This window comes from Accipiter gentilis, chromosome 19 (genome assembly GCF_929443795.1).
Source record: "Accipiter gentilis chromosome 19, bAccGen1.1, whole genome shotgun sequence".
Classification (NCBI taxonomy): Eukaryota; Metazoa; Chordata; class Aves; order Accipitriformes; family Accipitridae; genus Astur; species Astur gentilis.
Window position 1 is genome coordinate 27,399,616 of NC_064898.1, and position 23,572 is coordinate 27,423,187.

The following is a 23,572-nucleotide window of genomic DNA, read 5'->3' on the forward strand; positions in this document are numbered from 1 at the left end:
GATGCTGGGAAGAGGCAGGAGCCGGTTCTCCAGCGTGGTGGGGGCTGGTCTGGCAGGACCCGGCAGGGGATGCGGTCAGAGCATCCCCATGGTCATCCCGCTCCGGGTGCCTCTTCCCTCCTCCAGCGAGAGCCAGCCTCCTTCCGTGGGCCTGATCCTGACTCCTCTGTCCTCAGACCTCCCAGCCCCCCTCCCACAGCCTCATACCCCACTCTGGGGTCCACAGAGACTCCCCCCCCCCGCACCCTGCAGCCCACCCCACCAGCACTCCCACTCCCCATCATCATCCTGCCCCACGCCATCCCCCTCTGTTCCACAGCCCCCCACAGCCCCACAGCCCCATTTCAGAGGGACGACGTCTCTGGGGCTGCTTCCACTGAGGACCCCTCATCCCTATTGTCACCCCGTGGAGACAGGACCTGCAGCCTTAAGGCAGTTTAAAGCACATCCATCCCCCAGCCCCGCGGTGTCCCCGGCCACCGAGGCAGAGTCCCAGCAAAGAGGAGTCCAGGGACCACCGGGTGGAGGGGACACCTGAATACCTGCCCCAGCGGGAGGGGACAGTCACCCACCGGTGGGGAAGGACCGGCAGTGGGTGCTGGCAGCACACAGACCTTCCCACAGTGGTCCGGTGTCACCCATGTCCCCCCCCAAACCTCCTCCCCATGGGCTGGAGATCCAGGGTTGGGGATGCTCCTGACCCCCAGCCCCAGCTGCAGGCCCCCCCCCCCCCCCAGTCACCCCCCCTCACTCAGCCCCTGCCTCAGGCTGCCCCCCCTCGGGCTCCAGGCAGCCGTTGAACTGGGGGTCGGGGGCCTGCGGGTCGTATTCCTCATCCAGAAAGTCCAGGGAGTTGTTACTGGGCAAACCCCGGATGGTGAACTTGTGGGAGACCTTCGTCCACTGCTCCCGGTTGCTGGCCACCCTCTCGTAGAGCTCCGCCGCCTTGGGGAAGAGGTCCTGCAGCAACCTGTGTGGGGGGGCACCCCATCAGCATGGGGTTGCACCCCCTTAGTTGGGTGGAACCCCGCTTCCCCCCATCCCCACTGCTTGGAAACCCCCCTAGCATCTGGAAGACCTCCCGCCCGGCACCCCCCCCATCCCATTCTGGCATGGCAAGAGGGGGCAGTGACAGTAGAGGGCCCCCCCCCCGGTGCCAGCTCACTTGTAGATGGGCATGGCGATGTGCTCCATGAAGCTGATCTGCAGCTCGGGGATGTAGGCTTTCTCCCGGTCCATCATCTCCAGCGGGCGGTTGCCCATGGCCTTCTCCTGCAGCCATGGTGAGGCCAGGGGGGGTCAATGCCGGTAGCCATCCCCTCCCCATTCCCGGCCACAACCTCCCCGTCCACCGCCCCACACCTCATCCAAGCCCCCTTGGTGCTTGCCAAGAGCGTTGGCCAAGCCCAACCCTGCACCAAGCCCTGGCGCTACCTACCAGGTCACCCTGGGAGAAGAACTCCTTGTAGATCAGCTCCTGCAAGGGACAGGCTGTCAGCAAGGGGGGGGGGGGGAGGGGGGGTGCATGCCTGGGGTGACCCCCCAACCCTGCCTGCCCTCCAGACCCCTCTCCACAGCTGCAGGGGAACGGTTCTGCGTTGGGCAGGGATACGGTCCCGGCACAGGGGACTGCTGGGTGGTCCAGGGGTCCCTGCATGGAGGGACCCCCTCCCGTGGGGCATGATGCCACTGCGAGGACCAGGCTGGTCCCTGGCACCTGGGGATGCGCGGGTGCCCCCGGGGAGTGGGTGGGGGGGTGGCATGCAGGGGGTCAGGCGCTCACCGCAATCTTCCTGGTGGTCTTCCAGCCCTTGGTCTGGTCGGAGAGGTCGCAGGAGGTCATGAGCAGGCAGAGCAGCAGGCTGCGGTGCTGCTTGTTCTTGGGGTCGTAGCCCACTGTCGGGCAGGGAGCGGGGCAGGGGTTGGGGCGGGGGGGCTCAGGAAGAAGCCCCATGGCCCCCAGAACCCCCTGCACAAGGACTTTGGGGACAGGCAGGACCTGCCATGCCACCTCCCAGCCTTGGTGGGATGAATTCCCACCACAGCCCCCATCCCAAGCCCAGGAGCTTCACCTTCTGCCATCTTCTGGAGGTCCTTGAAGATGCGCAGGTGGTGGGCCAGGTCGGTGGCCAAGATGATGTCCCTCATGAGGTCCAGCATGCGCTGGTAGTCCTGCAGGGCCAGGCAAGAGAGCTGGCGTGATCAGCTCTGCGCTCCCTGCCAGCCCCTGCATCCCAAGGGCCGGATCCAGGGATGGGGAGCTGGGGGTCCAGAAGGGATGAGGGGACCCAGCCCGGGCAGGGAGGGTGGCGTGGGAGAGATGCCAAGATCGGGGGCCCACCTTGCGGGAGAAGTGGTCGAAGATGTTGCAGCCCTGGCTGTTGAGGATGGCGATGGCTTGGGCGAAGTGATGCCTCTGCGGGAGAAGCCGGGGCCGTGGGAGCAGGCAGGGTGCGGGCAGGGATGCTGCCACACAGCCGGAGCCCCGGGGAGCTGGGCAGGGGGAGGTTTGGGGGGGGACACACCTTACCTCCATGACGGAGCCCTCTGAGCTGTACAGCGCAGCCAGGACTGATTTCTGCAAGGCAGAGCGGTTGGAGTCACGGCGCTGGGGGGGGTGAAGATCCCCCCAACTCCGTCCCCGTCCCCCCAACCCGTGCACATCCCAGCGCTGGGCTCGGCTCACCGAGGCCACCTGGAAGGAGTTATTGGTGCCTCTGTGGTCCAGGTCGTGGCACATGCAGGAGATGAAGAGGGCAAAGATCTCGATGTCTCTGGGCGGGGGGGAAAGGAGGGAAACTGAGGCAGGCGGGAGGGCAGGGAGCACCCCGGCCGGGCCAGGGGATGGGGACGGCGCCTGGCCTTACTCCAGGTAGTTGACGAGCTCCAGGTTCTTGTAGAGCAGGTAGCAGAAGTGGGAGACGGAGAAGGCGTGCATCCAGTTGTGGTAGGGGGGGTCGCGGTAGCCCTTCTTCACCATCAGGCAGAACCTGGCAGGGGGAGGCGGGGCTGTGAGGACAGGGGGTCTTTGTTGTCCCTTCCCAGGGACCCCCCGCTTGCCCAGAGGTCCCACAGGTGGGCATGGGGACAGGGATGGGGACCCACCTGGTGAGGGTCTGGCGATCCATCTTGTAGTTGTTGATGAAGTTCATGTCCTGCAGCATGCTCAGGATGGCCTGCGGAGGGGACACGGTGGGTGGCAGGGGGTGACAACGGCCGGCAGGGTCCCCCCTCCCCGTGCCAGCCCTGCCTGGCAGGCAGGGAGATGCTTGGGGATGCAGCTGCATCCCCCCAGCCCAGCCCCCCGGGGTTGGGGTACGTGACCTGACCGAGGGGACGGTGGCAGTCGGGGACCATCCCCGCCCTCACCATGGAGGTGTCATCCTCGGGCAGCGAGCGCGGCGTGTAGGTGAAGCTGGCGAAGTTGGGGTCGATGGTCGACACGGGCTGGATGCCCTCGCTCAGCAGCTTGGTGTACTCGTCGTCCGACACCTGCGGGAACCATTGCCGGTGACCGGGTCCCCAGGGTGTCCCCAAGCTGTCCCCTTGGCCACATTAGCCCCAGCAAGAGCAGAAAGCCCTGGGGTATCACTGCCCCCCACCCCGTGCCACCGCCCCGGGGTGGAGTGTGGGGGCACCACGCTGGCAGTGGGGGTCCCAGCTCGTGTCCCCAGTCCTTGTCCCCATCCGTCCCTGTGCCACCTCACCTTCATGTGGTACATCATCATCTCGTTGGCCAGGTGGCTGCGGTACTGCGCCTCGTTCACCTTCTTGTACAGCAGCGACTGCGGGGTGGGAGGTGGGTACGGGAGCGCTGGGGGTGGGCAGCACCCCCCTGCACCCGCCAGCCCACCCCGGCCCCCCCAACACATCCCTGCTCCCCGTGTGTGCCCTCCCATCCCATCCCATCCCATCGCCACCACCGCTTGTCCCCATAGAACGGAGACCACACGCACGCGTCCCCCCAGCCCCGTCCCCCCAGCCCCGTCCCTCCGCGCCGTGGCCAGCTCTAGGGCAGAGCGGTGGGGGTCCCCTCGCCCCCCTCCCCAGGTTGGGGACACCCCCCCCCCTCGGGCACGTACGTGGGCGATGCTGATGCCGCAGTAGATGGAGAAGGCGGTGGCCAGGTCCTCGTCAAATTTGCTGAACCAGGGGCCGTTGATCTTGTTGACCAGCTCGGCCACGCCGATGACCTCTGGGAGCAGAGGGGGGACAGGGGCAGGATCAGGCCCATGGGCTGGGGACAGGATCGTGCCCATGTACTGGGGACAGCGCTGTGCCCACGGCGGGGGGGCAGGATCGTGCCCACGGACCGGGGACCCAATCGTGCCCACGTGCTGGGGGACGATGCCGTGCCCGCGTGCCGGGTGCCGGCACCGTGCTGGGGTGCAGGGGGACAGCGCCGTGCCCCCCAAACCCGGTGGGCCCCCCCCTCACCCTGGTTCTCGTTCTTGATGGGGAAGCAGAGGATGTTCCTGGTGCGGAAGCCGGTGCTGTCGTCCACCCCCCGGTAGAAGAGCGGGTGGGAGTACGCGTCCTTGATGTTGAGGATCTTGCCGGTGGTGGCCACGTGCCCGGCGATGCCCTGGTCCGCCGGGATGCGGATCTCGTAGCTCTGTGGGTAGGGAGTTGGGGGGCGGGGGGGGATCAACAGCAGGACCCCAAGACGCTCCCCCCCCAAACAAAACCCTCCATCCTCTTCTCCCCATGCTCACCTCATCGTCCACCACGCCGCCATCAAACACCTTGGCCACCAGCTCGTGGCTGAGCCGGTCCAGCAGGAACACGGAGCATCTGCAAGAGACGCCGACGCCGAAGCTCGCACCCGCGGGGGGGCCCGGCTCCCCCCCCCCCCGGCGCCCCCTCCCCGGTGTCGTCCCCCCCACGCCAGGGCCCACTCACATCTCTGCGTTGCTGAGGTTTCGGGCCTCCGTGATGATCTCCTGGAGCAGGACGGAGACGTCGTCTGCGGGGGGGGGGGAGAGGGTCAGGGAGCCCCCAGCCAGGCAGCTGCCGCCCGCCTCATCTCCCCACTCGCGCAATGAAAGGGGGGGGTCTCAGCTGAGGCTGCACCGAGGGTGGGCTGTGCCAGCCCCCCCCCCACTGCAGGGGCACAGCAGAAAGGCCTGGGGAGCGCAGAGGAACGGGGTCCGCACAGAGCGTGTGCATGCGCTTGTGCACGCGTGTGCGCACGCTGTGCAAGTGTCGCAGCGTCACAGCGTATGCAGTGCAGCGGCGTCCTCGTGTGCGGCGTGAACTGCAGCGGTGCAGGGGTGCGTGCAGCAGTGCAGGGGGTGTGGGAGTGCAGCAGTGCGTGCGTGCACGCAGCAGCGTGTGTCTGCAGCGGTGCATGTGTGTGCGCAGCAGCGTGGGTTTGCCTGTGGCAATGCGAGTTTGCCTGCAGCGGTGTGCATGCATGCAGTGATGTGCGTGTGTGGCAGCATGTGTGTGCACGCACAGCAGAGTGCATGTGTGCATGCAGCAGTGTGTGTGTGTGCAGCAATGTGTGTGCGTGTGCAGCAGCGTGTGTGCACATGCAGCAGTGCATGTGTGCGTGCAGCGGTGTGTGTGCAAGCAGCAGTGTGTGTAGCAGCATGTACATGCAGCAATGTGTGCGTGCGTGCAGCAGAGCGTGTGTGTGTGGCACTGTGCGTGCAGCAGCGCACGCGTGCCTGAAGCAGTGTCTGTGTGCAACAGTGCGCGTATGCATGCAGCGGCATGCGTGCATGTGCAGCAGTGCATGTGTGCGTGCAGCAGGGGGTGCGTGCAGCAGCCCACGTGCGTGTGCAGCAGCGCATGTGCGCGTGCAGCAGCGCGTTCACGTGTGAAGCGGCGCGTGCCTGCAGCAGCGCGTGTTTGTGCATCAGTACGTGCGTGCGCGGCTCTGCGTGCGCATGCAGCAGCCTGCGTGTGCGTGCACGTTTCCACGGGCACGCAGCGCTCCGTGCTCACGCAACCTGCGTGCCTGCAGCCGTGCAGCATCAGTGCCAGCAAGGCTCCGCGCAAGCTCCTGGCTGCGCCCCTCGCCCCGCAGCTGGCAGCTCAGGGGACAAGGTCCCCCCAGGTCCCCCGGGGCTGTGCGTGGGGGGGTCCGTCCGCCACCCGCGCCGTGGGCGCTCCCTGCGGCGTGCACCTACCCAAATGCGTGAAGAGGTTCTTTGCCACCTGCAGCAGGGCCTGGGGGGGCACAGAGGGGACGCCGTCAGTAACCGGCGTGACGTGGGACACGCGACACGCGTGCGCCCGGCGTGACGCGGCCCCCCCCCCCGCTCACCTGGCACTCGCACTTGAGCTTCTGCTCCTTCTGGAAGGCCAGCGTGCTGGTGAGCACCGTGGAGGTGTAGCAGAAGCAGTGCTGGATCTTGTGCTCGTCCGCCTCCGTGTAGCTGGGGGGGACGACGGACTCACCTCGGTCCCCTCTGTGTCCCCCCCCTCGGTCCCCACGCCCTTTCCCCCAGGATGGAGATGCTCCACCGCCCCCAAAGGCAGCTGCAGCTCAGGGCAGAGGGGAAGGGGCGAGGGTCGGATCCTGTGTGTGCCCCCCCCGAGCCCAGCCCGCTGCTCACCTCTCCCCGCTCAGCTTGTTGAAGGCGCAGGCCAATGCCACCACCTGGGAGGTGGCCCGGCTGATGACGGGGACGCAGAGCATGGAGGTGACCTGGCAGCCCAACATGCTGCTCAGCTGCTTGTGCTCCTCCTGCGGGAAGGAGGCGAGATGGGGCAGGATTTTACCTCCAACCCCCCCGGGAAACCCCGGGCGACGCTGGGGACGAGGGGGACACCGTGTCCTCGGGCGCAGGGAGCGGGGGGACACGCACGCAGAGTCCCCGAGCCGGGGCAGGGACCCACCTCGCTGATGTCCTTCAAGGTGATGGACTTCTTGTCCTCCACCACCTGCCCCAGGCGCCCAAAGGTGAGCTGTGGGTGGAGGGGATGGGTGAGCCCATGGGACCCACCGCCCCCCCTCCCCGGCACTCCGTACCCCCCACCCCACCCCTCGCCACCCCCCGACCCCGCTCACCGAAAAGCTGATCTCCTCCTCCAGGACCCGGTCCCCCACCACCTGGAAGAGATGGGCAGGAGGGGGGTGAGCTGCCACGGGATGGTGGCCGATCCCCATGGAGCTGTGCCTGGCGGGGTGCAATGGGACCCACTGACCCCAATGGGACCCACTGACCCCATGGAGGGGGGGTCAGGGTGGGGGGACCGGCCCGGTGGCACCCACCTGGCAGAAGAGCTGGTGGTTATCCTCGGAGACGAGCAGGAGGCAGCAGCAGAGAGACTGGGTCTCCTGCTTCAGCTGGGGGGGCAGAGGGTGGGGGTCAGCACCCCAGCCTGCCCCAAGCCCCCCCCAGGCAGAAGCCGGCCCCTCCTCTGCCTCCCTGTGCCCAGGGTACCCGTACGTGCCACACAGAGCCAGGTGCCACCCTAGAACCTCTTCCCTGTGGCTGATCAAGTTCACTCTGGAGACTACTGATGGTGAGGGCAAAGCTGTTTACTCTGAACACTGCTGAGGGTTGTGTGCAGGACACTAGAGAGCAGGAGGGGGACCCATAGATTGTCTTTTGCGATTTCTGTGGTTATGGTGGCACTGTTAACTCTGGACACTATTGATAATTATTACAAGGCTGTTCACTCTGGTCACTACTGATGGCTGCATAGCTGCCGCTTGAGTTGTTTCTTTGGTTTAGGGGTTTTTCTTTTTTTGAAAAATAAAACAGGGCTCCCCAGTATGTCCTGGGGCTGAGGGCAAGGGGCGGCCAGGGGGGGCAACTACTCACATAGTTGATGACCTTGAGCTGGAGCGAGGCGGCATCCAGGTCGTACAGCTCACCTGCGCAAGGGGCGAGAGTGCCGTGAGGGGCTCAGCACCCCAACTTCACCCTGTCCGCCCACTGCCCCCTCCCCGGTGCTCCCCCCAGCCTCACCGCAGAGCTGCAGGATCTTGCAGTCCAGGTCGCTGTAGCTGCTGTCGGGCGCCTTCTCGGGCTTGGCCAGGGAGTTCTGGGAAGAGCTGGTGGAGAGGCTGACCTGCGGCCAGGGCTGCAGCTTCTGCAGGGCTTGCAGGCGCCGGTATGCCACCAGGGTCTGCAAGGAGGAGGGACAAGGGACAGGGGGGCTTGGGGAAGGGGGTGGCAGGTCCCCAAGCGCCAGGTCCCACGGCCAAGCCAGGGTCACTCACGTGTCTCTCCAGCGCACGCAGGTTCTGCTCGTCAGAGTCACTCAGCTGGCCGCAGTGTACCTGGAGGGGGGCTTGTGGCATGAGGACCCAGGCGTCGGGGCCCCGTCCCTGCCCCCCAGAGCCCTGCCCACGTCCCCGCACTCACCAGGATGACACACACCACGGCCCCGCTGTCCTTGTCCACCAGCGGGATGATGAGCACTGCAAGCCGAGAGAGGGTCGGTCCTGAGCGGGCACCGGGGGCAGCCCGGGGCTGTGGCACTGAGCCCGCGGCGTGCGTGTCCCCACCATGTCCCCATGTGTCACCCACCCACCTGTCCTCCCATCCATCCACGTCTGTGCAGCTGCCCCTCTTTCACTGGCTCATTCCTCATCCACCCATCTGTCCACCTATCCACCCACCCACCCACCCATCCACCTCCATGCCTATTTGTCCCCCAGGCACCCATCAGTCCCAGCGCCCACCTGTCCCTCACCCCACCATCTTGCTCCCATCCACCTGTATGGGCACCCATCCACCCATCTGCCTGCCATCTTGTCCCATCCTTCCTCATCTAACCACCCATCAATTCACGCACCCATTTATGCACCCACCCACCCATTTATGCACCCACCCACCCATTTATCCATCCATCCATCCATCCATCCATCCATCCACCCACCCCTATGCCCACCCATCCATCTACCTACTCACCTACCAACTCTCCCACTCATCCATCCACCCACCCACCCACCTACTGACTGTCCAGCCCATCTACCCACCCATCCACCAGCTCATCCACCCACCAAGCCTCCCGTCTATCCATACGTACCTTCACCCACCCATCCACCTACAAACTCTCCCATCCATCTCCCCATCCATCCAGCCATCCATCCATCTCCCCATCTCCCCATCCATCCATCCATCCATCCATCTCCCCATCCATCCATCCATCCATCCATCCATCTCCCCATCCATCCAGCCATCTCCCCATCCATCCATCCATCCATCCATCCATCTCCCCATCCATCCATCCATCTCCCCATCCATCCATCCATCCATCTCCCCATCCATCCATCCATCCATCCATCTCCCCATCCATCCATCAATCCATCTCCCCATCCATCCATCCATCCATCCATCCATCTCCCCATCCATCCATCCATCTCCCCATCCATCCATCCATCCATCCATCTCCCCATCCATCCATCCATCCACCCATCCATCCATCTCCCCATCCATCCATCCATCTCCCCATCCATCCATCCATCCATCCACCCATCCATTCATCTCCCCATCCATCCATCCATCTCCCCATCCATCCATCCATCCGTCTCCCCATCCATCCATCCATCCATCCATCCATCTCCCCATCCATCCTTCCTTCCATCCATCCATCCATCCATCTCCCCATCCATCCATCCATCCATCCATCCATCCATCCATCTCCCCATCCATCCATCCATCCGTCCACCCATCCATCTTCTCATCCACCCACCCATCCACCCCTATACGCCCCCATTCTCCCACCCACCCAGCCACCCCACCGATATGCCCCCCCATTCTCCGCAGCCCCCACCTTGCGTGCCGGGGGCCAGGGGTGCTGCGAGGGGGCCCAGCTGCCGGCCGGGGAGCTCGGCGGGGGGCAGCCCCCCACACTCCAGCCGCTTCTGCCTCCGCACCGCATCCCTGCAGGGACGGGGACACCCTGAGCCACCGCCCCGCGGGGGGGACCCCAACACTCGGGGAGGGCCCACACAGCACGCGTGGGCACGCGTGTCCCCCGCGCACACGCAGGGCTCACCTGAGCTTCCCCTCGGGCGGCAGCTCGTGGGGGGGGTCATCGCAGATCAGCCGGGTTTCCCCATCCAGCAGGTAGATGTAGACGTGCTCCTGGCGGGTGGGAGACCGGGCGGCACTGAGGGATGGGGACCCCCCCCTCGGATCCTCGCCCCCATCCCTCCGCGGGCTCAGCGGGCCCTTGCCCCCGCGCCGCTTCCCCCAGCCCGGCTCTGCAGGGACCGGCCGGGGCGGCACTGCGTGCCTCAGTTTCCCCAGGTGCGCGGGGCTTTCCCAGGGCAAGAGCCACGACACCCCAGGCATTAACACCCGCACACCCGCACATGTGCATAAACACGCATACACACCCACACACGTATGTAAACACATGCACGCACCCACATATGTACATAAACACAGGTACATACCCGCACATACACCCCCACAGGTGTACATAAACACAGGTACATACCCGCACATGTGCATAAACACACATACATACCCACACATGTATGTAAACACATGTACATGCCTACACACGTACATAAACACATGGACACACCCACACATGTATGTATACACGTGTACATAGCCACGCATGTACATAAACACATGTAGATACCACACATAAACACACGTACACACCCACAAATGCATGTAAACACATGTACACACCCACACGTGCATAAACACACGTACACACCCACACATGTATGTAAACACATGTGCACACCCACACATGTACATAAGCACATGTACATACCACACATGTATAAACACGCATGCACACCCACACATAAGTAAATACACACAGCCACACACGTCCATAAACACACGTACACACCCACACATGCACGCTCACACACTCGTGCACGCACACACAAACAGAAACCTGCACATGGTTGTGCACAGGTGTGCACGCTCACCTGCACAGACCCACACACATGCTTGCACGCACACATGCATGCACACCTGCCCGTGCACACTCGCACGTGCACACCCCCCCCCCCCTCTTTGGACCCCCCATGGCCAGGGTGCCCCAGCCCCGCTGCCCGACGGCTCCGGGGGTCCCGCGGACCCCAGCTCTGCCCTTGGCCTCGTGGCCGCGGCTGCGGCTCCCCGTGCGACGGCGCTGGCACGGCGCCTGCCCACCACCAGTACCGGGGCCACCGTGAGCACCAAGGTCACCGGCACCCCAGGGCCACCACCAGCACCCCGGCGGCCACCACTGGCACCAGGGCCACCAGCACCCCAGGGCCACGAGAGGGTTAGGGGCTCTGCAGCTCCTGGCGGGGGGAGTCTGTGCCGCTCCCTGCCCGCTGCTGGGGGGCCACTTAGGACCAGGGACTGAGAGTCACAAAAGTCAACCCATGAGCAATTTTGCGCTTCAAATGGCAACCAGGGGACCAGCGACACGTGGCCCGTATGGTGGAGGATGCTGAGATGGGTCGGGGAGGAGGAGACCCCCCCGCCCCAGGCTCAACCTCAGTATCAGCCAGCAGAGAATCCACCACCCGCAGGGCTCCCCCCAGCCCCAGGGCGGGGGGGGCGGGCATGTCTCAGAGACGCAGGATCGGGCCCCTTACCCCCCTCCCACCCCCCCACCTACCACTCTGGGCAGCAGGGAGACGAGGGCATGGCGGAGGGCGTCCCGCAGGCAGGAGACGTCGAGCACGGCCCCCAGGCTCAGCAGGGCGTCCTGGGGAGAGAGCAGAGCGGGGCGGGGGGGGTTAAGGCGGCCTGAAGCCACGGTGAGGGGCACCAGGGAACCGGGCCCCCTCCCTCATGTCCCCAAGACCCCCGTGGCACAGGTCCTCCTTCCCCCAGAGCACCGGCCACCCCCCTCTGGAGCAACCTCCAGCCTGGCTAGCTCCATTTTGGGGCCAGAATGTCCCTTTTTGGTCAACGGCCATCACGGGGGAGCTGCGGGGTCCCCGGAAAGTGGGAGAGGCTGTGACACCCGGGGGGGGTGCACTGTGCTCAGCGTGGCAGCATACTGGGAGCACTGGGCTGGAGACCCGGCCCCGCGGGGGTGGCACGGGGAGGGTGTCCCCGTTTGCAGGATGGTGGCCCTGAAGCCACACTTGGGTACGTACACAGAGCCCTGCACTAGCCACGCCGACGGCTGCACGAGCCACATCGGTGCCTGCATTAGCCAAACCAGTTTCTGTACCAGCCATGCCAATGCCATGCCAGTGCCTGTGCCAGGCATGCCACCACCAGCACTAGCCATGCCAATGCCTGCACTAGCCACGCTACCCTCAGTGCTGGCCACACTAATGTCTGCACTAGCCACACCAATGCCTGGACTAGTCAAGCCATCCCCAGCACTAGCCACGCCAATGCCAACACTAGCCACGCAACCCCAGCCCGAGCCACGCCAACACCTGCACTAGCCACGCTAATACCTGCACTAGCCATGACAATGCCTGCAGTAGCCACATCTATGCCTGTATTAGCCAAGCCACCCCCAGCACTAGCCACACCAATGCCAGCACTAGCCACACCAACACCTACTCTAGCCATGTCGGTGCCTGCACTAGCCATGCCACCCCCAGTGCTGGCCACACCAATGCCAGCACTAGCCACGCCACACCCAGAACTAGCCACACCAATACCTGCACTAGCCACGTCAGTGCCTGCACTAGCCATGCCACCCCCAGTGCTGGCCACATCAATGCCTGCACTAGCCATGCCAACACCTGCATTAGCCATGTCAATGCCTGCACTAGGCAAGCCACTCCCAGCACTAGCCGTGCCAACGCCTGCACTAGCCACGACGACGCCTACACCAGCCACGTCAACGCCTCGTCTCCCTCCGGGCGCTGCCGCTTCCTTCCTCATCCTCAGCCTTCTTCAATCCTTCACGCACGGGCTGAGCTGCTGCCCGCGGTGCCGGCAGGGCAGGCAGGGCAGCACGTGGCTGCCTGGCCCGTAAATATTTGAGGCAGCGCTGGTTCCTCTGCATTAATAAACAGGGGGCCAGCCAGGATCCGTCCCCCCTCCCCATCCCATGCCACCCTGGGGCACCCATAGGGTGCACGGGGTGGAAGGACCACGCTCCCCCCTTTGCTTCCCCCCGTCCCTTGGGTTTGCCGGAGGGTGCCGGGGAGCAGCCGTGGCCGCCGTGGCTCCTGCCAGACACCCACAGGGAGCCCCGCAGGCAGCAAAGCTCCTGCCGTTCCCCTGCCAGCGCCGCCATAAATCACCGACGGGGAACAGAAACGGGGCGAGGAGTCGGATAAAACAACTCGTGGGCGCTGAAAGCTCGTCTGAGGATTAACGACCCCGCGGCGGGACGGGGACGGCGGGTGGGAGCGTGGCCGGCGGCGGCGGTGGCGCTTCCAGCTGAAGACATCGGCACTGGCTGTTATTCCAACAGGGCTGCATCTCCAGTCGCTTACTCACACTGGAGACACATGCACTGTAGAATACAGCCAGGCCTCGGCCGGGTGTCCGTCCTGCCGTCCCTCGGTCCCTCCGGTCCCTCCGCCGCGACTCAGCATCCCCGTCGTGCGTTGGGGGGGAGATGGGGCAGAGCCCGCGCGGGACACCCGGGGCTGTTCGGAGCATCAAATGCCGGCGGCACGGTCGGCGTGGGGACGGACAGGTGGCAGCTGGACGCGGGTGATGGCTTTAATAGGGCCAGGAATCCGGGTACGTCCCCAGAGGGGGTGGAAAAAGCTGCAGGAGCTAAAAAAAACCATCCCCAAGATGAAGAGAGAGCGGCGGAGCCAGGCGGGAGTGTTTGCTGTGCCGGGAGGAGGTGGGGGGAGCGGGGCTGGCCCTGGAAGGGCATCCTGCTCATCCTGCTCACCCTGCTCATTTCACTCATCCCACTTGTCCCACTTATGCTGCTCATCCCAGGCGTCCCATTCGTCTGGCTCGTCCCACTCGTCTTGCTCATCCCACTCATCCTGCCTGTCCCACTCATCCCGCTTGTCCCGCTTATCCTGCTCATCGCACTCATCCCATTCGTCTGGCTTGTCCCACTCATTTTGCTCATCCCACTCATCCCACTCACCCTGCTCATCCCACTCACCCTGCTCATCCCACTCATCCTGCTCATCCCACTCGCTCACCCCACTTGTCCCACTCATCCCGCTCATCCCACTCATCCCGCTCATCCCACTCGTCCCGCTCCCAGCCCAGCTCCTCCAGCCCGCAGCGGGACGTTTTGCCGGACACCCCTCACCCCACGTTGCTCAGCCCTGGGGATGCTGCCGAGCCGCGGCCGGGGCTCTGCACCCTTTTGCTGCCAGGATGCAGCCCTGCTCCGCACCGGGCAGGGAGCCAGCGCGCGGTCGGAGCCGCCATCCCGACCGCATCCCATTTATTGCCATAAATAGTATTTCCCGATGGCCTCGGGCCGGGACGATCCCGCCGCAGGCTCAGCCCGGCTGGGGCCCTGCTGTCAGCTCTGTTTCTTGCTTTTATTTAATGACCCCACTTGGGAGCTGAAGCAGCGAGTCCCTGCAGGCGCCCAGGGCACCGGGAGAGCTTGGAGCCACGCCAGGAATGGGGTGGGGGGCACAGGTTTCCCTGTATATCCCCCCCCTCCCCAATTCCTTCCTGACGGGGAAGGGGGTTCCTCCTCCAGCGGGATGCGGTGATGTGCGGGGTCCCTGCGTTTGCCGCGGAGGTGACGAGCGTCCTGGGGCCGTCACGCAAACTGGAGAGGGGAATGCGGGGAGGGGGTTATCCCTGCTCTGGCTCCCACGGATGGATCCCCACTGCAGGCAACGCGCAGGCAGCATGCGCCCCGCTGCATCCTTCCCCTGCCGCTGTGGGATGGAGGGGCAGGATCCATCCTCCCACATCCTCAGCCTGGGCAGGGAGCACCCCCGAATGCCAGCGGGCACCGGTGTGCTCTCCGCAGCCTGGGATCCAGGTTGCGTCCCTGCCAAGGAACTAATTAAAGGGCTAATTAGCCTCGCAAAGCCAGGCACTCGCATGGCAAGCTGAGCTTGCTTCGCCATCCCCTGGGATGCTGGGGTTGGCAGTGAGGGGATGGGGTCCCCCACATCTCGCTCCTGACACTCTGCCCCACGGGTCCCAGCCATGCGCCACCGCAGTTTGGGAGCTGCAGCTGGGAGACACGGAAGCGGGGAGCTCTCCGGATCCGTCCCTGGCTCTGGGTACACTTGGCTGGGCCGGGGTGTTTGGATGAGGCCATGTTGGCACACACATCCCTGGTGCAGTGGGATGCTCCAGCACCCGGCGAGGAGACGAAGCCATCAGCCACCCCGCTGCTGTCACGGGATGTCACCAGGACCCACCGAGCTGGGCTCACCACAGCCCCTAGACCTGCACCCACCAGGGCAGGGGACCCAAACGTTCCGCAGGAGAGGCTTCCCCATCCGCCGCTGCCAGCGCCTGCTCCGTGTCCCAGCTTCCCTGGAGGGCAGAGTGATAATAACGCTTCCCGGGAGGGCACGGAGGGTTAATTAACTTCACCGAAGTGGGGGGAAGCGTGGAGCGATTGCATTTCCCAGCTGTCAGAGCAGAGCCTGACACCCTCATCCCGAGGTCTGCGCACCCAGCAGCTCCGAAAATGCCGCCTGGGATGGGGATGCCAGGAGATGCGTGCTGGGGGGGGGTGGATTTGGGGCCAGACCCAGGGACAGGGTGCAGGCAGCAGCTCCGGTACCCATCCAGACCCAGCGGGCAGGGGACACAGCACAGTGCTGGGCATCACCGGCAACCCCAGGAGCTGCAGAGCAGGCTAGAGCAGGGGACCAGCACCATCCCTGTCCCTGTCCCTGTCCCTGCGCGGGTCCCTGCAGCACAGACAGCAGCCGTGGCCCAGTGGGACCATCAGCCTGGGACTGGTGTCAGCTTTGCTCCGGCCTGGGAGGATGGGGACGCTGGTCTCGCTCTACCAGACACCCGAGCTGACTGGGTGACACGTGCCATCGCTGACCCCCCGGGTACCCCATGGGACCGCGGTGCCGGCAGGGATTTTGCTGGCTCCGCTCGGCTGGCACGCCAGCATCCCCTGGCGCGGCGCAACGCCGGAGCCCTATCTGCCTCAATATTTCCCGCCGGAGCCATCGAGTGATTAATGAAGCCATTCATCTCATTAGAGTAAGCAATTTGTCTTTGCTCCGACACGAGCCAGGGCACAGCACGGCCCCGCGTGGCACAAACCCCCATGGCTTCAGCAAAGCCAAACCTCACCGCGGCCCAGCTGGCCGGAGCACGAGCTGCTTTCCTCCCCGTCAAAAATGGCACCTTTCTATTTTCCCCCTATTATTTTTCTCCCTCTTTCCTTTCAAAGAGCAGCGGCAGCATCCCGTACCCAGGCATGCAATGGTGGGAACCCCCAGCGTAGCCCCCCCGTTCGTCCCACTCGTCCCACCCCAGGCTCCAACAGACCCCGCTGGGATGGAAAAGCGTCTTTTCCAGCAGAGGGAATTCACCAGCAGCAAAAACCTGACTTTTTTCACGGAGGGATGGCTACATGCTAAGTGGAGATTTCTGGGACAGATCCATCCCCCTGCTCACCCCCACCAGCCGCAGCAGCTGGGTTCAGCCCCCCCCACTGCCCCCCCACCCTGGCCTCTCTGGATGTTTATGGAATAGAGAAATCCCATCCTGGCCGGCTTCCTCTCCGGAAAGGCTCCTCTCACGCCTGCCATGGGGATGGAGAGGGACTGGAGGGGGGGGTCTGGCATCCCCCCCACCAGCACCTGCATTTGCTGGGTCTCACGCCTCGGGGCTTGTGCCCATTCCCCGGGCCTCACTCCTGGGCAATGGATGGAGATGATTTTTCCCCCATGGGGGAGCTCAGGGTGATGCTCGCCTGCCCAGAGCCCCCCCTCAGGGTGAGGAGGAGCCCCCCTCGGAGTGGGGAGAAGCGGCATCCAGTGCAACAAGGTACCCGCTGGGATGCTGAGCACCCTTGGGGGTACCTAGAAGCTGGCGTCCCTCTCTGAGGGGGGGCACCTGGGCACTTGGCAAGTGGAGTTAGCACCAGCAAGAGCTCAAATCCAGGACCTGCCACCCACTGGGCTCCTCTTTAACCAAGGGGAAACTGAGGCACGGAAAGCGAGGCAGCAATACCTGGCACCTGGGAGCATCCTGCTCCTGGAGGGACGTGGAGCTGGGCTGCAGGACCCCCACCCTGCCTTGCAAGGGGGGGCCGGGGCTGGGTGTCCTGCCCGGCTCCCAGGCTGAGGATAGGGTTCCTGGGGTGGGGGGAGCCAGGTCTGCAGCCAGGCTGGGTCCTGCCATCGCTGTGGGAGCACCCATGGGTGCTGGCTCCAAGGGAGGATGCTGGCATCAGCCCAGGCTTCAGCAGCAGCCTGCTGCTGCGTCCTTCCTCGTGCCGTCCCCGTGGGGACAGCAGCCCCTGCTTGCTGCGGGGCCAAGGAACCTCGAGGAAATGAATCATCTCCCGGCTGAGTTTCCAGCCCAGCTTTTGCCATAAAAACTACAAGTAAATTACTTGACCGACACAACCCTGCGAGCTCGGAGGCGTCCGTCTCCCTTCGAGCCCTCAGAGCCTGGCTTCTGCCCCTCCCACGGGACTTTATCCACCTGGGAACGCGAGGGAAATGATCCCAATTAATTCTGTAAGTGGATTAGTGCGTTAGCCCCTCAGTGAGCGATCGCTGTCGGGATGAAGCCAGACAACGCTCCGTCTGGACGACTTCACTCCCTGAGCTGGGGCACCCAAATCAAATTAGAGCATCCAAGATGCTGAGCATGCAGATTTTCATGCCCACGGGCATCGCATTCCACCCCCCCAGTACCCACGTCCCACAGGCACCATCCCCACCCATGGGCAAACGTTGCCCAACGCATTTGCCAGGCTGCCGGCTCGGGGTGCAAAGAGATGGGAATGTTTGAGGGCACGGCGTACAGCGAGGGGGTGTCTGGGGCAGGGAAAAGCCCCCCCATCGCCCCATTTATCGCTTTGCCCTAAGCCCTCTCCGCCAGCAGACGGGGTGAGAGATGGCAGCCCTGCAGCCGGCAGAGCCGCGGTGCAGCCAGGACCCCCCTGCCAGCCCCCAGGCCCTCTCACCCCAGCCCCGTTGCCCCTCGCAGGGTGTTTGCAGGCGTCAAAGACCAAGGAGCTTCTCCCAGACCCTGCCGCTGGCCGGGGCAGCCCCTGCGGAGCAGAGCCCTTGACAAGGACGATGACCACGGCTGCCTGCCTGGGCTGGGAGCCCGGCCGGGGTGGTGGCCCCATCACGGTCCCGCAGAGCCGGGGCTGGGGGCTCGGCTCCCTCCCACCTTGGGGTCTTCCCATCGGACGCATTTTTAGCCTGCACCGGCTCGGCCGCAGCCGCCAGCCTCTGGATCTCGTTGCGTTCTCCCGTCTGACAGGCAAAAAGCAAATCACATTTGTATTCCTGCCACCGCTCGTTGCCATCTGGGAGGCAGCCTGCCTCCGCCGGCACAGCCCTTTGCCGGTCCCCATGGCCCCAACCTGGGGACACCCGGGTGCTCGGGTCACCTCCCCTGGCCAGGGCAGCCCCAGGGGCTCCCTGCCTGCCCCCAAACCTGCAGGTAGCGGGTCGGTGCCCACAGGCAGGGACATCCAGGCCCTCTCCCATGCCATAGCTCTGGCTTTCCCCATCACTTTCTCCTCTCTAGGCCACTTTCTCCCCTCCCGCCTCCCCTCTGCAGAGGAAGATGCTGGTCCAGGACCCCCTCCTGCCCCCACCGATTGCACCCAGGGTTGTCTCCCAGGGCATGGGGACAGACGTCCCTTCCTTTGCCACCTCTCCAATGCGTGGCAGCAGGGTGACAACACCATGCTCACACCCCAGGATCCCAGGGGAGCAGCCAAGGACCCCCCCCAGCCGCTCCAGACCCCCAAGCTGAGCCCCAGCAGCCGGTGGCTGCAAGCAAACACCCAGCCCCGGCGCCCGCGCCGCCCTGCCCAAGCATTTGCCAAGCAATCTGGCGATGTTAAAAATATCCCTGAGCCGTGATTCATCCTCCTCTCCCGCCTCCCCCTCGCCTCTGGCAATGCTGAGCCCCCCAGCCCCGCTCCCCTCCCTGGGGGGCTGCTCCCCGCTACAACCCCCCCCCAGCTGCACGGCCCCACGCTCCGGCCGCGGCGGTTAAATATAGCCAAGCCCTGGCTGTGTGTTAGCAACGCGGAGCTGACAACAAGCAGGCAGGGCCAGGCAGGAGCCCTGTTGCAGGCAGAGAACATCGCCGGGCTAAAACGCTGCGGTGCAAGTGGGGAAACTGAGGCACGGAGCAGGGAAGCGACTCCTGAAGGCAGCAGGTCCCACTGTAGGCAGGAGCTTTGCTGTCATCTCCAGCCAGCTCTGCCGTGGGCAGTGACACTGCTGAGGTCCCTGTCACCGTACCCATACTGCTCCAGGGTCCTTCCCCCAGCCCCAGAGCCACCGTTCCCCAGGGAATCCTCTCCATCAGGGTGGGGATGTGGAGGCAGCATCCCTGATAACCCCTGCAGCAACGTCCCTGGGGCAAGGTCCAAGGCAGCAGAAGATGGAGCGATGGATGGACAGACAGACAAAGAGAACCAGCAGCTCTGCCCAACCCCAGCCGGGAAAACATCCATCGTCTCCGAGCCTGCCCATCCCGGATTAGAGCACTGCTTTCGATCCCAAATTACATTGCTTTAATCTCATCAGGCAGCAACAACCTGTAACCCGAGGTAGCTCCTTAATTACCTCATCTTTTATAGGAGGATAATGAAGGTAAACGGGAAGGAAACACTTCTGGGATATCTCTTGCCTCCCCGCGGTCATTTGCCCGGGGTCCTGTTGCAGCAGATAGATGAGGAGCTGGGCCCCGGCGGGCAGCAGCCTGGCACGGAGCTGCCCCGGCATCCAGCGATGCTGGGCTGAGGCTTCCCAGAGCCGGAGGATGCAAACCTGTGGGACCAGCCACCCGAAAAAAGCACGCTAGGAGCCCTGCGCGCCCGCGCCTGCCTCAGTTTCCCCGGCTGTGCAGGGTCGCAGCCGTGCGGGACCAGCTCCGGGCGGCACTGGGGTTGAGTCCAGATGGGAAGGGCTGTGCTGAGCCCGGCATCGACCCCGGAGCTCGGCGCATCCCTTGCCCGTGCGCCGGACTCGCTTGAGCCTGCCACGCTTAACCGCAGCCTTCGACACCACCCAACGGGCAGAGAGAGCTGACTAACTGCACCAGCGTGAGCTGTTCGCTTCTCCTTAAATAGCACTTTAAAAGTCATTTCAGGTGCTCTCGGTCTATTAGTGAGTCCCAGCTGATGAGGCTGCAACATAATCACAGTTGAGCCCGGCGGAGAGCGGTGGCTGGCACGGCATCGCCCTGCCAGGCACACGGCGGGCAGCCGGGCTCGCGAGCCCCAGCGGTGAGTGCAGGGTGGTCTTATGGGGCAACCTGCACGGGGCCACGTGCACAAGGCGCTTTGCACAGGCCATTTGCATGGGGTGGTTTGCACAGGCAGTGCAAACCATTTGCATGGGGCAGTCTGCCCATGTTTGCACAGGGTGAGTTGCACGGGGAGTGCAAACCATTTGCATGCGGCATTTGCACGGGGCAGTTTGCGCAGGCCACTTGCAAGGGGCAATTTGCACAGGCGGTTTGCACAGACCATTTGCACGATGCAGTTTGCATGGGCGTTTGCACGGGCCATTTGCACAGGGTGCTTCGCACGGGCAGTTGGCACAGATTCTTTGCACAGGGCAGTTTGCACGGGGCATTTGCACAGGCCTGTTTGCAAAGGACATTTGCGCAGACCGGGATCAGGTGGACCGACATTCCCTGGGGACGCCGCAGTCTCCGAGCAGGGCTTTTTAATTTCACAAGCAAATTTTCCAACCTAACGCCATCCCCTGAGACCTTCAGGGATGCTCCCCAGGTCGTCCCCCCGCATCCCGGCCTCGCCTCCCGGGGCGATGGAACAGGGCTGGAGTCAAGGTCGCTTCCTGTTGATGTCCCTTTGTCGGGCAGGACAAACGGCCGGGACTGCGGCCGTCCTCCTCAAGGATTTCCCGTCCCCGAGAACATCGCGGCCTTCTTGGAACAGCAGTCCCCGGCCGGGCTGGCCAAACGATTTGCCACTAATTAGTTGTTGATAAGAGCGGAGCTGGAAAGGGCCGGGGGTCTCTCCCGCCGGGAAGGGAAGGAAGTTGTTATTTCGGTGGGAAACGAATTGCGAGGAGCAGATAAATTGTTGGTCAGACAGCCCTGCCCACCCGTGGGGACCCCAGCACCCCGGGGACCACCGGCGACCCCCCGTGCACCTTGCAGCCAGGGCTGCTGCCTGCAATGCTGCCTGCACCCTGCTCAGCCCCACGTCACTTGTCCCTAACCCACGTCCTGTGGCAGAGAAGGGGACCAGGACCCCACTCAGCCCACTGTCTCCTGCCCCAGCCCATTTTGGGGGTGCAGCAGTGCTGCAGTGACACCCCAGCATCTCCAGGAAGGGACCTGACCCGGCCGCCCTTCTGTTCCCACGCGGAGCTGCCGGCCCCGCAAGGCTGCGGTGCCGATAAATAATGCACCAGAGGATGGGAATAGGCAGGGACGGGGGGGGGGGGGGGAGCGGGCCCGGCTGTGGGGTACACGGGACCAGGGGGGTGCCCGGACCTGGCAGGGTGATCCCATGGATGGGATGGGGATGCAGCTGGGGCCATCCTGCAAACTCAGGCCAGAAAATGGTCCTGGTTGAGCATCCGCTTGGACCACCAGCCGCACGCTGGCAGGCGATGCCAGCCCCCTGCCAGGGCTCGGGGGGCATCTGGGCAGAAAGAGGGCAAAGCCATGCCGGTCCCTAAAATCCTCCTCTAATTCCACGGGCACCACATGCCATCCCTGCGCCACAGCTGCAGCCCCGGAGCCGTCTCCATCCTCCCGAGGCAGGCGCAGGGAAACTGCTCCATCATTAGAAGCATCCCTGGTACCTGACCGCCTTCGTCCCGAGGGACACGGACATCTATAGCAGCTGCCGTGCCCACCCGGGCACCCAATTGCCGGGGTTGGCCGGTACCGAGCCTTCGGCGCTGGCACCGGTGGCAGAGCCGGGCACGGGGCCGAGCATCGCTGTCGCAGGGCCCCGGCTGCAGGCAGTGCCGGGGGGAAGCTGGCACCATGCGCATCCCCGGGACGTGCCGTTCCTGGAAGGCTTTCTCTGGCACACGGTCCCCTTCCCGTCCCCGCCGGCCACCAGCACCTCCTGGCTGGGTTTTAAAGACTTTCCTAGATGTTTGCTGGTGGATTAGCCGTGCCGAGGTTCCGCTGGCCCGGCTCTGCTCGGGAGCATCGTGGCAAAACCTCCACCCTAGGCACTCCAGGGATGCAGCCGGAGAGGGGCTCGGAGGGATGGGGACAGCCAGGTCCCATGGGTGGGGACTTCAAGCGGTGGGATGGGAAGGGGAGATGCAGTATTCCCGCATCCACTCCCGGCGCAGTCAGCACTAATGGGATCTGCGCAGTGATTAGGGAGTTTATTTATCAGCCTCTGATGGAACTGGGAAAATTGAATTCCCGGCCATCTGCAGCTGGGGAGGAATTCAATTTGGGGCAGCACTCCGGAGCAGGGCCCGGGCGGCCAGGGGCTGGCAGAGCCGCCTCCCTCAGGGGATTTGCTGGAGACCTCTTTTATTTTCCATATATAAGAGGGTTTGGTTACGGGATCCAGCTCTCAGCTGCCGGGGAGGGGTCTGGGAATTGTGGGGATCTCACTACTAAGATGGGGAAAGTGAGGCACGGCCAGGGGAAGCCCAAAGCCACCCATTAAATGGCTCCCCATTCCAGAAGGTTTCCAGTGCCGGCCTTTAATGGATCAGCACCCAGACGGGCAGTTGGCTGGGGGTCCCATCTCCAACCCCCTTGTCTATGGCTGGTCCCAAAGCCAGCCCCAGGGCACCCAAAGGTGCCAGGCATCACGCGCCCGCCACAGCCACGGGCACCATCCTGCCTGGCGCGTGGGTGGCAGAGGGGTGCGCCTGCGGGGACCTGCCTGAGCCAAAAAGCAGAGAGAAAATCCCCGCTCTGGCTGACACACAGCTGCCAGGGAGGATTTGCTTCTGGGTTTGGCAGCATCCCGACAGAGCTGGGCTGGGAGCAGCGATCCCCTCTCCTGCGCCAAGAACAGGGAGTCTCAGGAACCAGCCCTGCTCCCCATCTGCTCCCCTCCGCATCCCCCAGCATCTCCCTCCCCACGCACCCTCCTCGGGGCGAGTCCCCAGCATCCGCACCCCCATGCCCGTGGAGCAGCCAGGGCAGCGATGTGACTGCAGAGATCCAGCAGCTCCAGATCCCAGCCTGGTCCCCAAGTCCACGGACCCAACTCCAAGAGGGTCACCCTGGAGCTGGTTTGGCTGCTCAGCCCTGGAACCCATTTTAGGGATGAACCCTCCCGTGGCTGTGGATGCTCGGGAGGGGGCTCAGGTGAGAACCGGGTTCAGCCCTCCCCATTAACACCCCAACTGCCACGTCAGTATGGGATGGATGAGAAGACCCCGCTGAATTCACCCCTCTGTCCTCCCTGCACTGCCACGGATGCCGTTGTCCCCGCAGCGAGCCCCCCCGGGTGCCCGAGCCACCCCCCAGCCTGGCCTTGCCGGCAGCAGGCAGGGCATCTCTGCCATCACCTCCCTGCAAAATGTCTCAGCTCGGCTCCAAAAAGTCAAGGTCGGCCGTGGTGCCCATCGCGG

The 23,572-nt window shown here is 64.4% G+C and overlaps 1 protein-coding gene across 1 annotated transcript in view; it reads right to left on the reverse strand.

Moving 5' to 3' along the window:
- Nucleotides 1-747: 747 nt before the first annotated feature.
- Nucleotides 748-23,572, reverse strand: part of PDE2A (phosphodiesterase 2A) — a 52,000-nt gene continuing 29,175 nt past the window's right edge. The window contains exons 3-31 of the mRNA XM_049823409.1: nt 11,551-11,640; nt 9,967-10,055; nt 9,742-9,851; nt 8,328-8,383; nt 8,183-8,242; nt 7,929-8,088; nt 7,782-7,834; nt 7,226-7,300; nt 7,022-7,063; nt 6,850-6,918; nt 6,567-6,697; nt 6,275-6,386; nt 6,138-6,177; nt 4,903-4,966; nt 4,716-4,794; nt 4,438-4,615; nt 4,083-4,195; nt 3,708-3,785; nt 3,370-3,492; nt 3,106-3,176; nt 2,868-2,990; nt 2,687-2,774; nt 2,531-2,578; nt 2,342-2,416; nt 2,073-2,172; nt 1,784-1,896; nt 1,439-1,477; nt 1,166-1,272; nt 748-970 (exon numbers count right to left, since the gene is read on the reverse strand). Coding sequence (XP_049679366.1) covers nt 748-970; nt 1,166-1,272; nt 1,439-1,477; nt 1,784-1,896; nt 2,073-2,172; nt 2,342-2,416; nt 2,531-2,578; nt 2,687-2,774; nt 2,868-2,990; nt 3,106-3,176; nt 3,370-3,492; nt 3,708-3,785; nt 4,083-4,195; nt 4,438-4,615; nt 4,716-4,794; nt 4,903-4,966; nt 6,138-6,177; nt 6,275-6,386; nt 6,567-6,697; nt 6,850-6,918; nt 7,022-7,063; nt 7,226-7,300; nt 7,782-7,834; nt 7,929-8,088; nt 8,183-8,242; nt 8,328-8,383; nt 9,742-9,851; nt 9,967-10,055; nt 11,551-11,640 — 2,709 coding nt within the window. The remainder of the gene's footprint in view (nt 971-1,165; nt 1,273-1,438; nt 1,478-1,783; nt 1,897-2,072; nt 2,173-2,341; nt 2,417-2,530; nt 2,579-2,686; nt 2,775-2,867; nt 2,991-3,105; nt 3,177-3,369; nt 3,493-3,707; nt 3,786-4,082; nt 4,196-4,437; nt 4,616-4,715; nt 4,795-4,902; nt 4,967-6,137; nt 6,178-6,274; nt 6,387-6,566; nt 6,698-6,849; nt 6,919-7,021; nt 7,064-7,225; nt 7,301-7,781; nt 7,835-7,928; nt 8,089-8,182; nt 8,243-8,327; nt 8,384-9,741; nt 9,852-9,966; nt 10,056-11,550; nt 11,641-23,572) is intronic.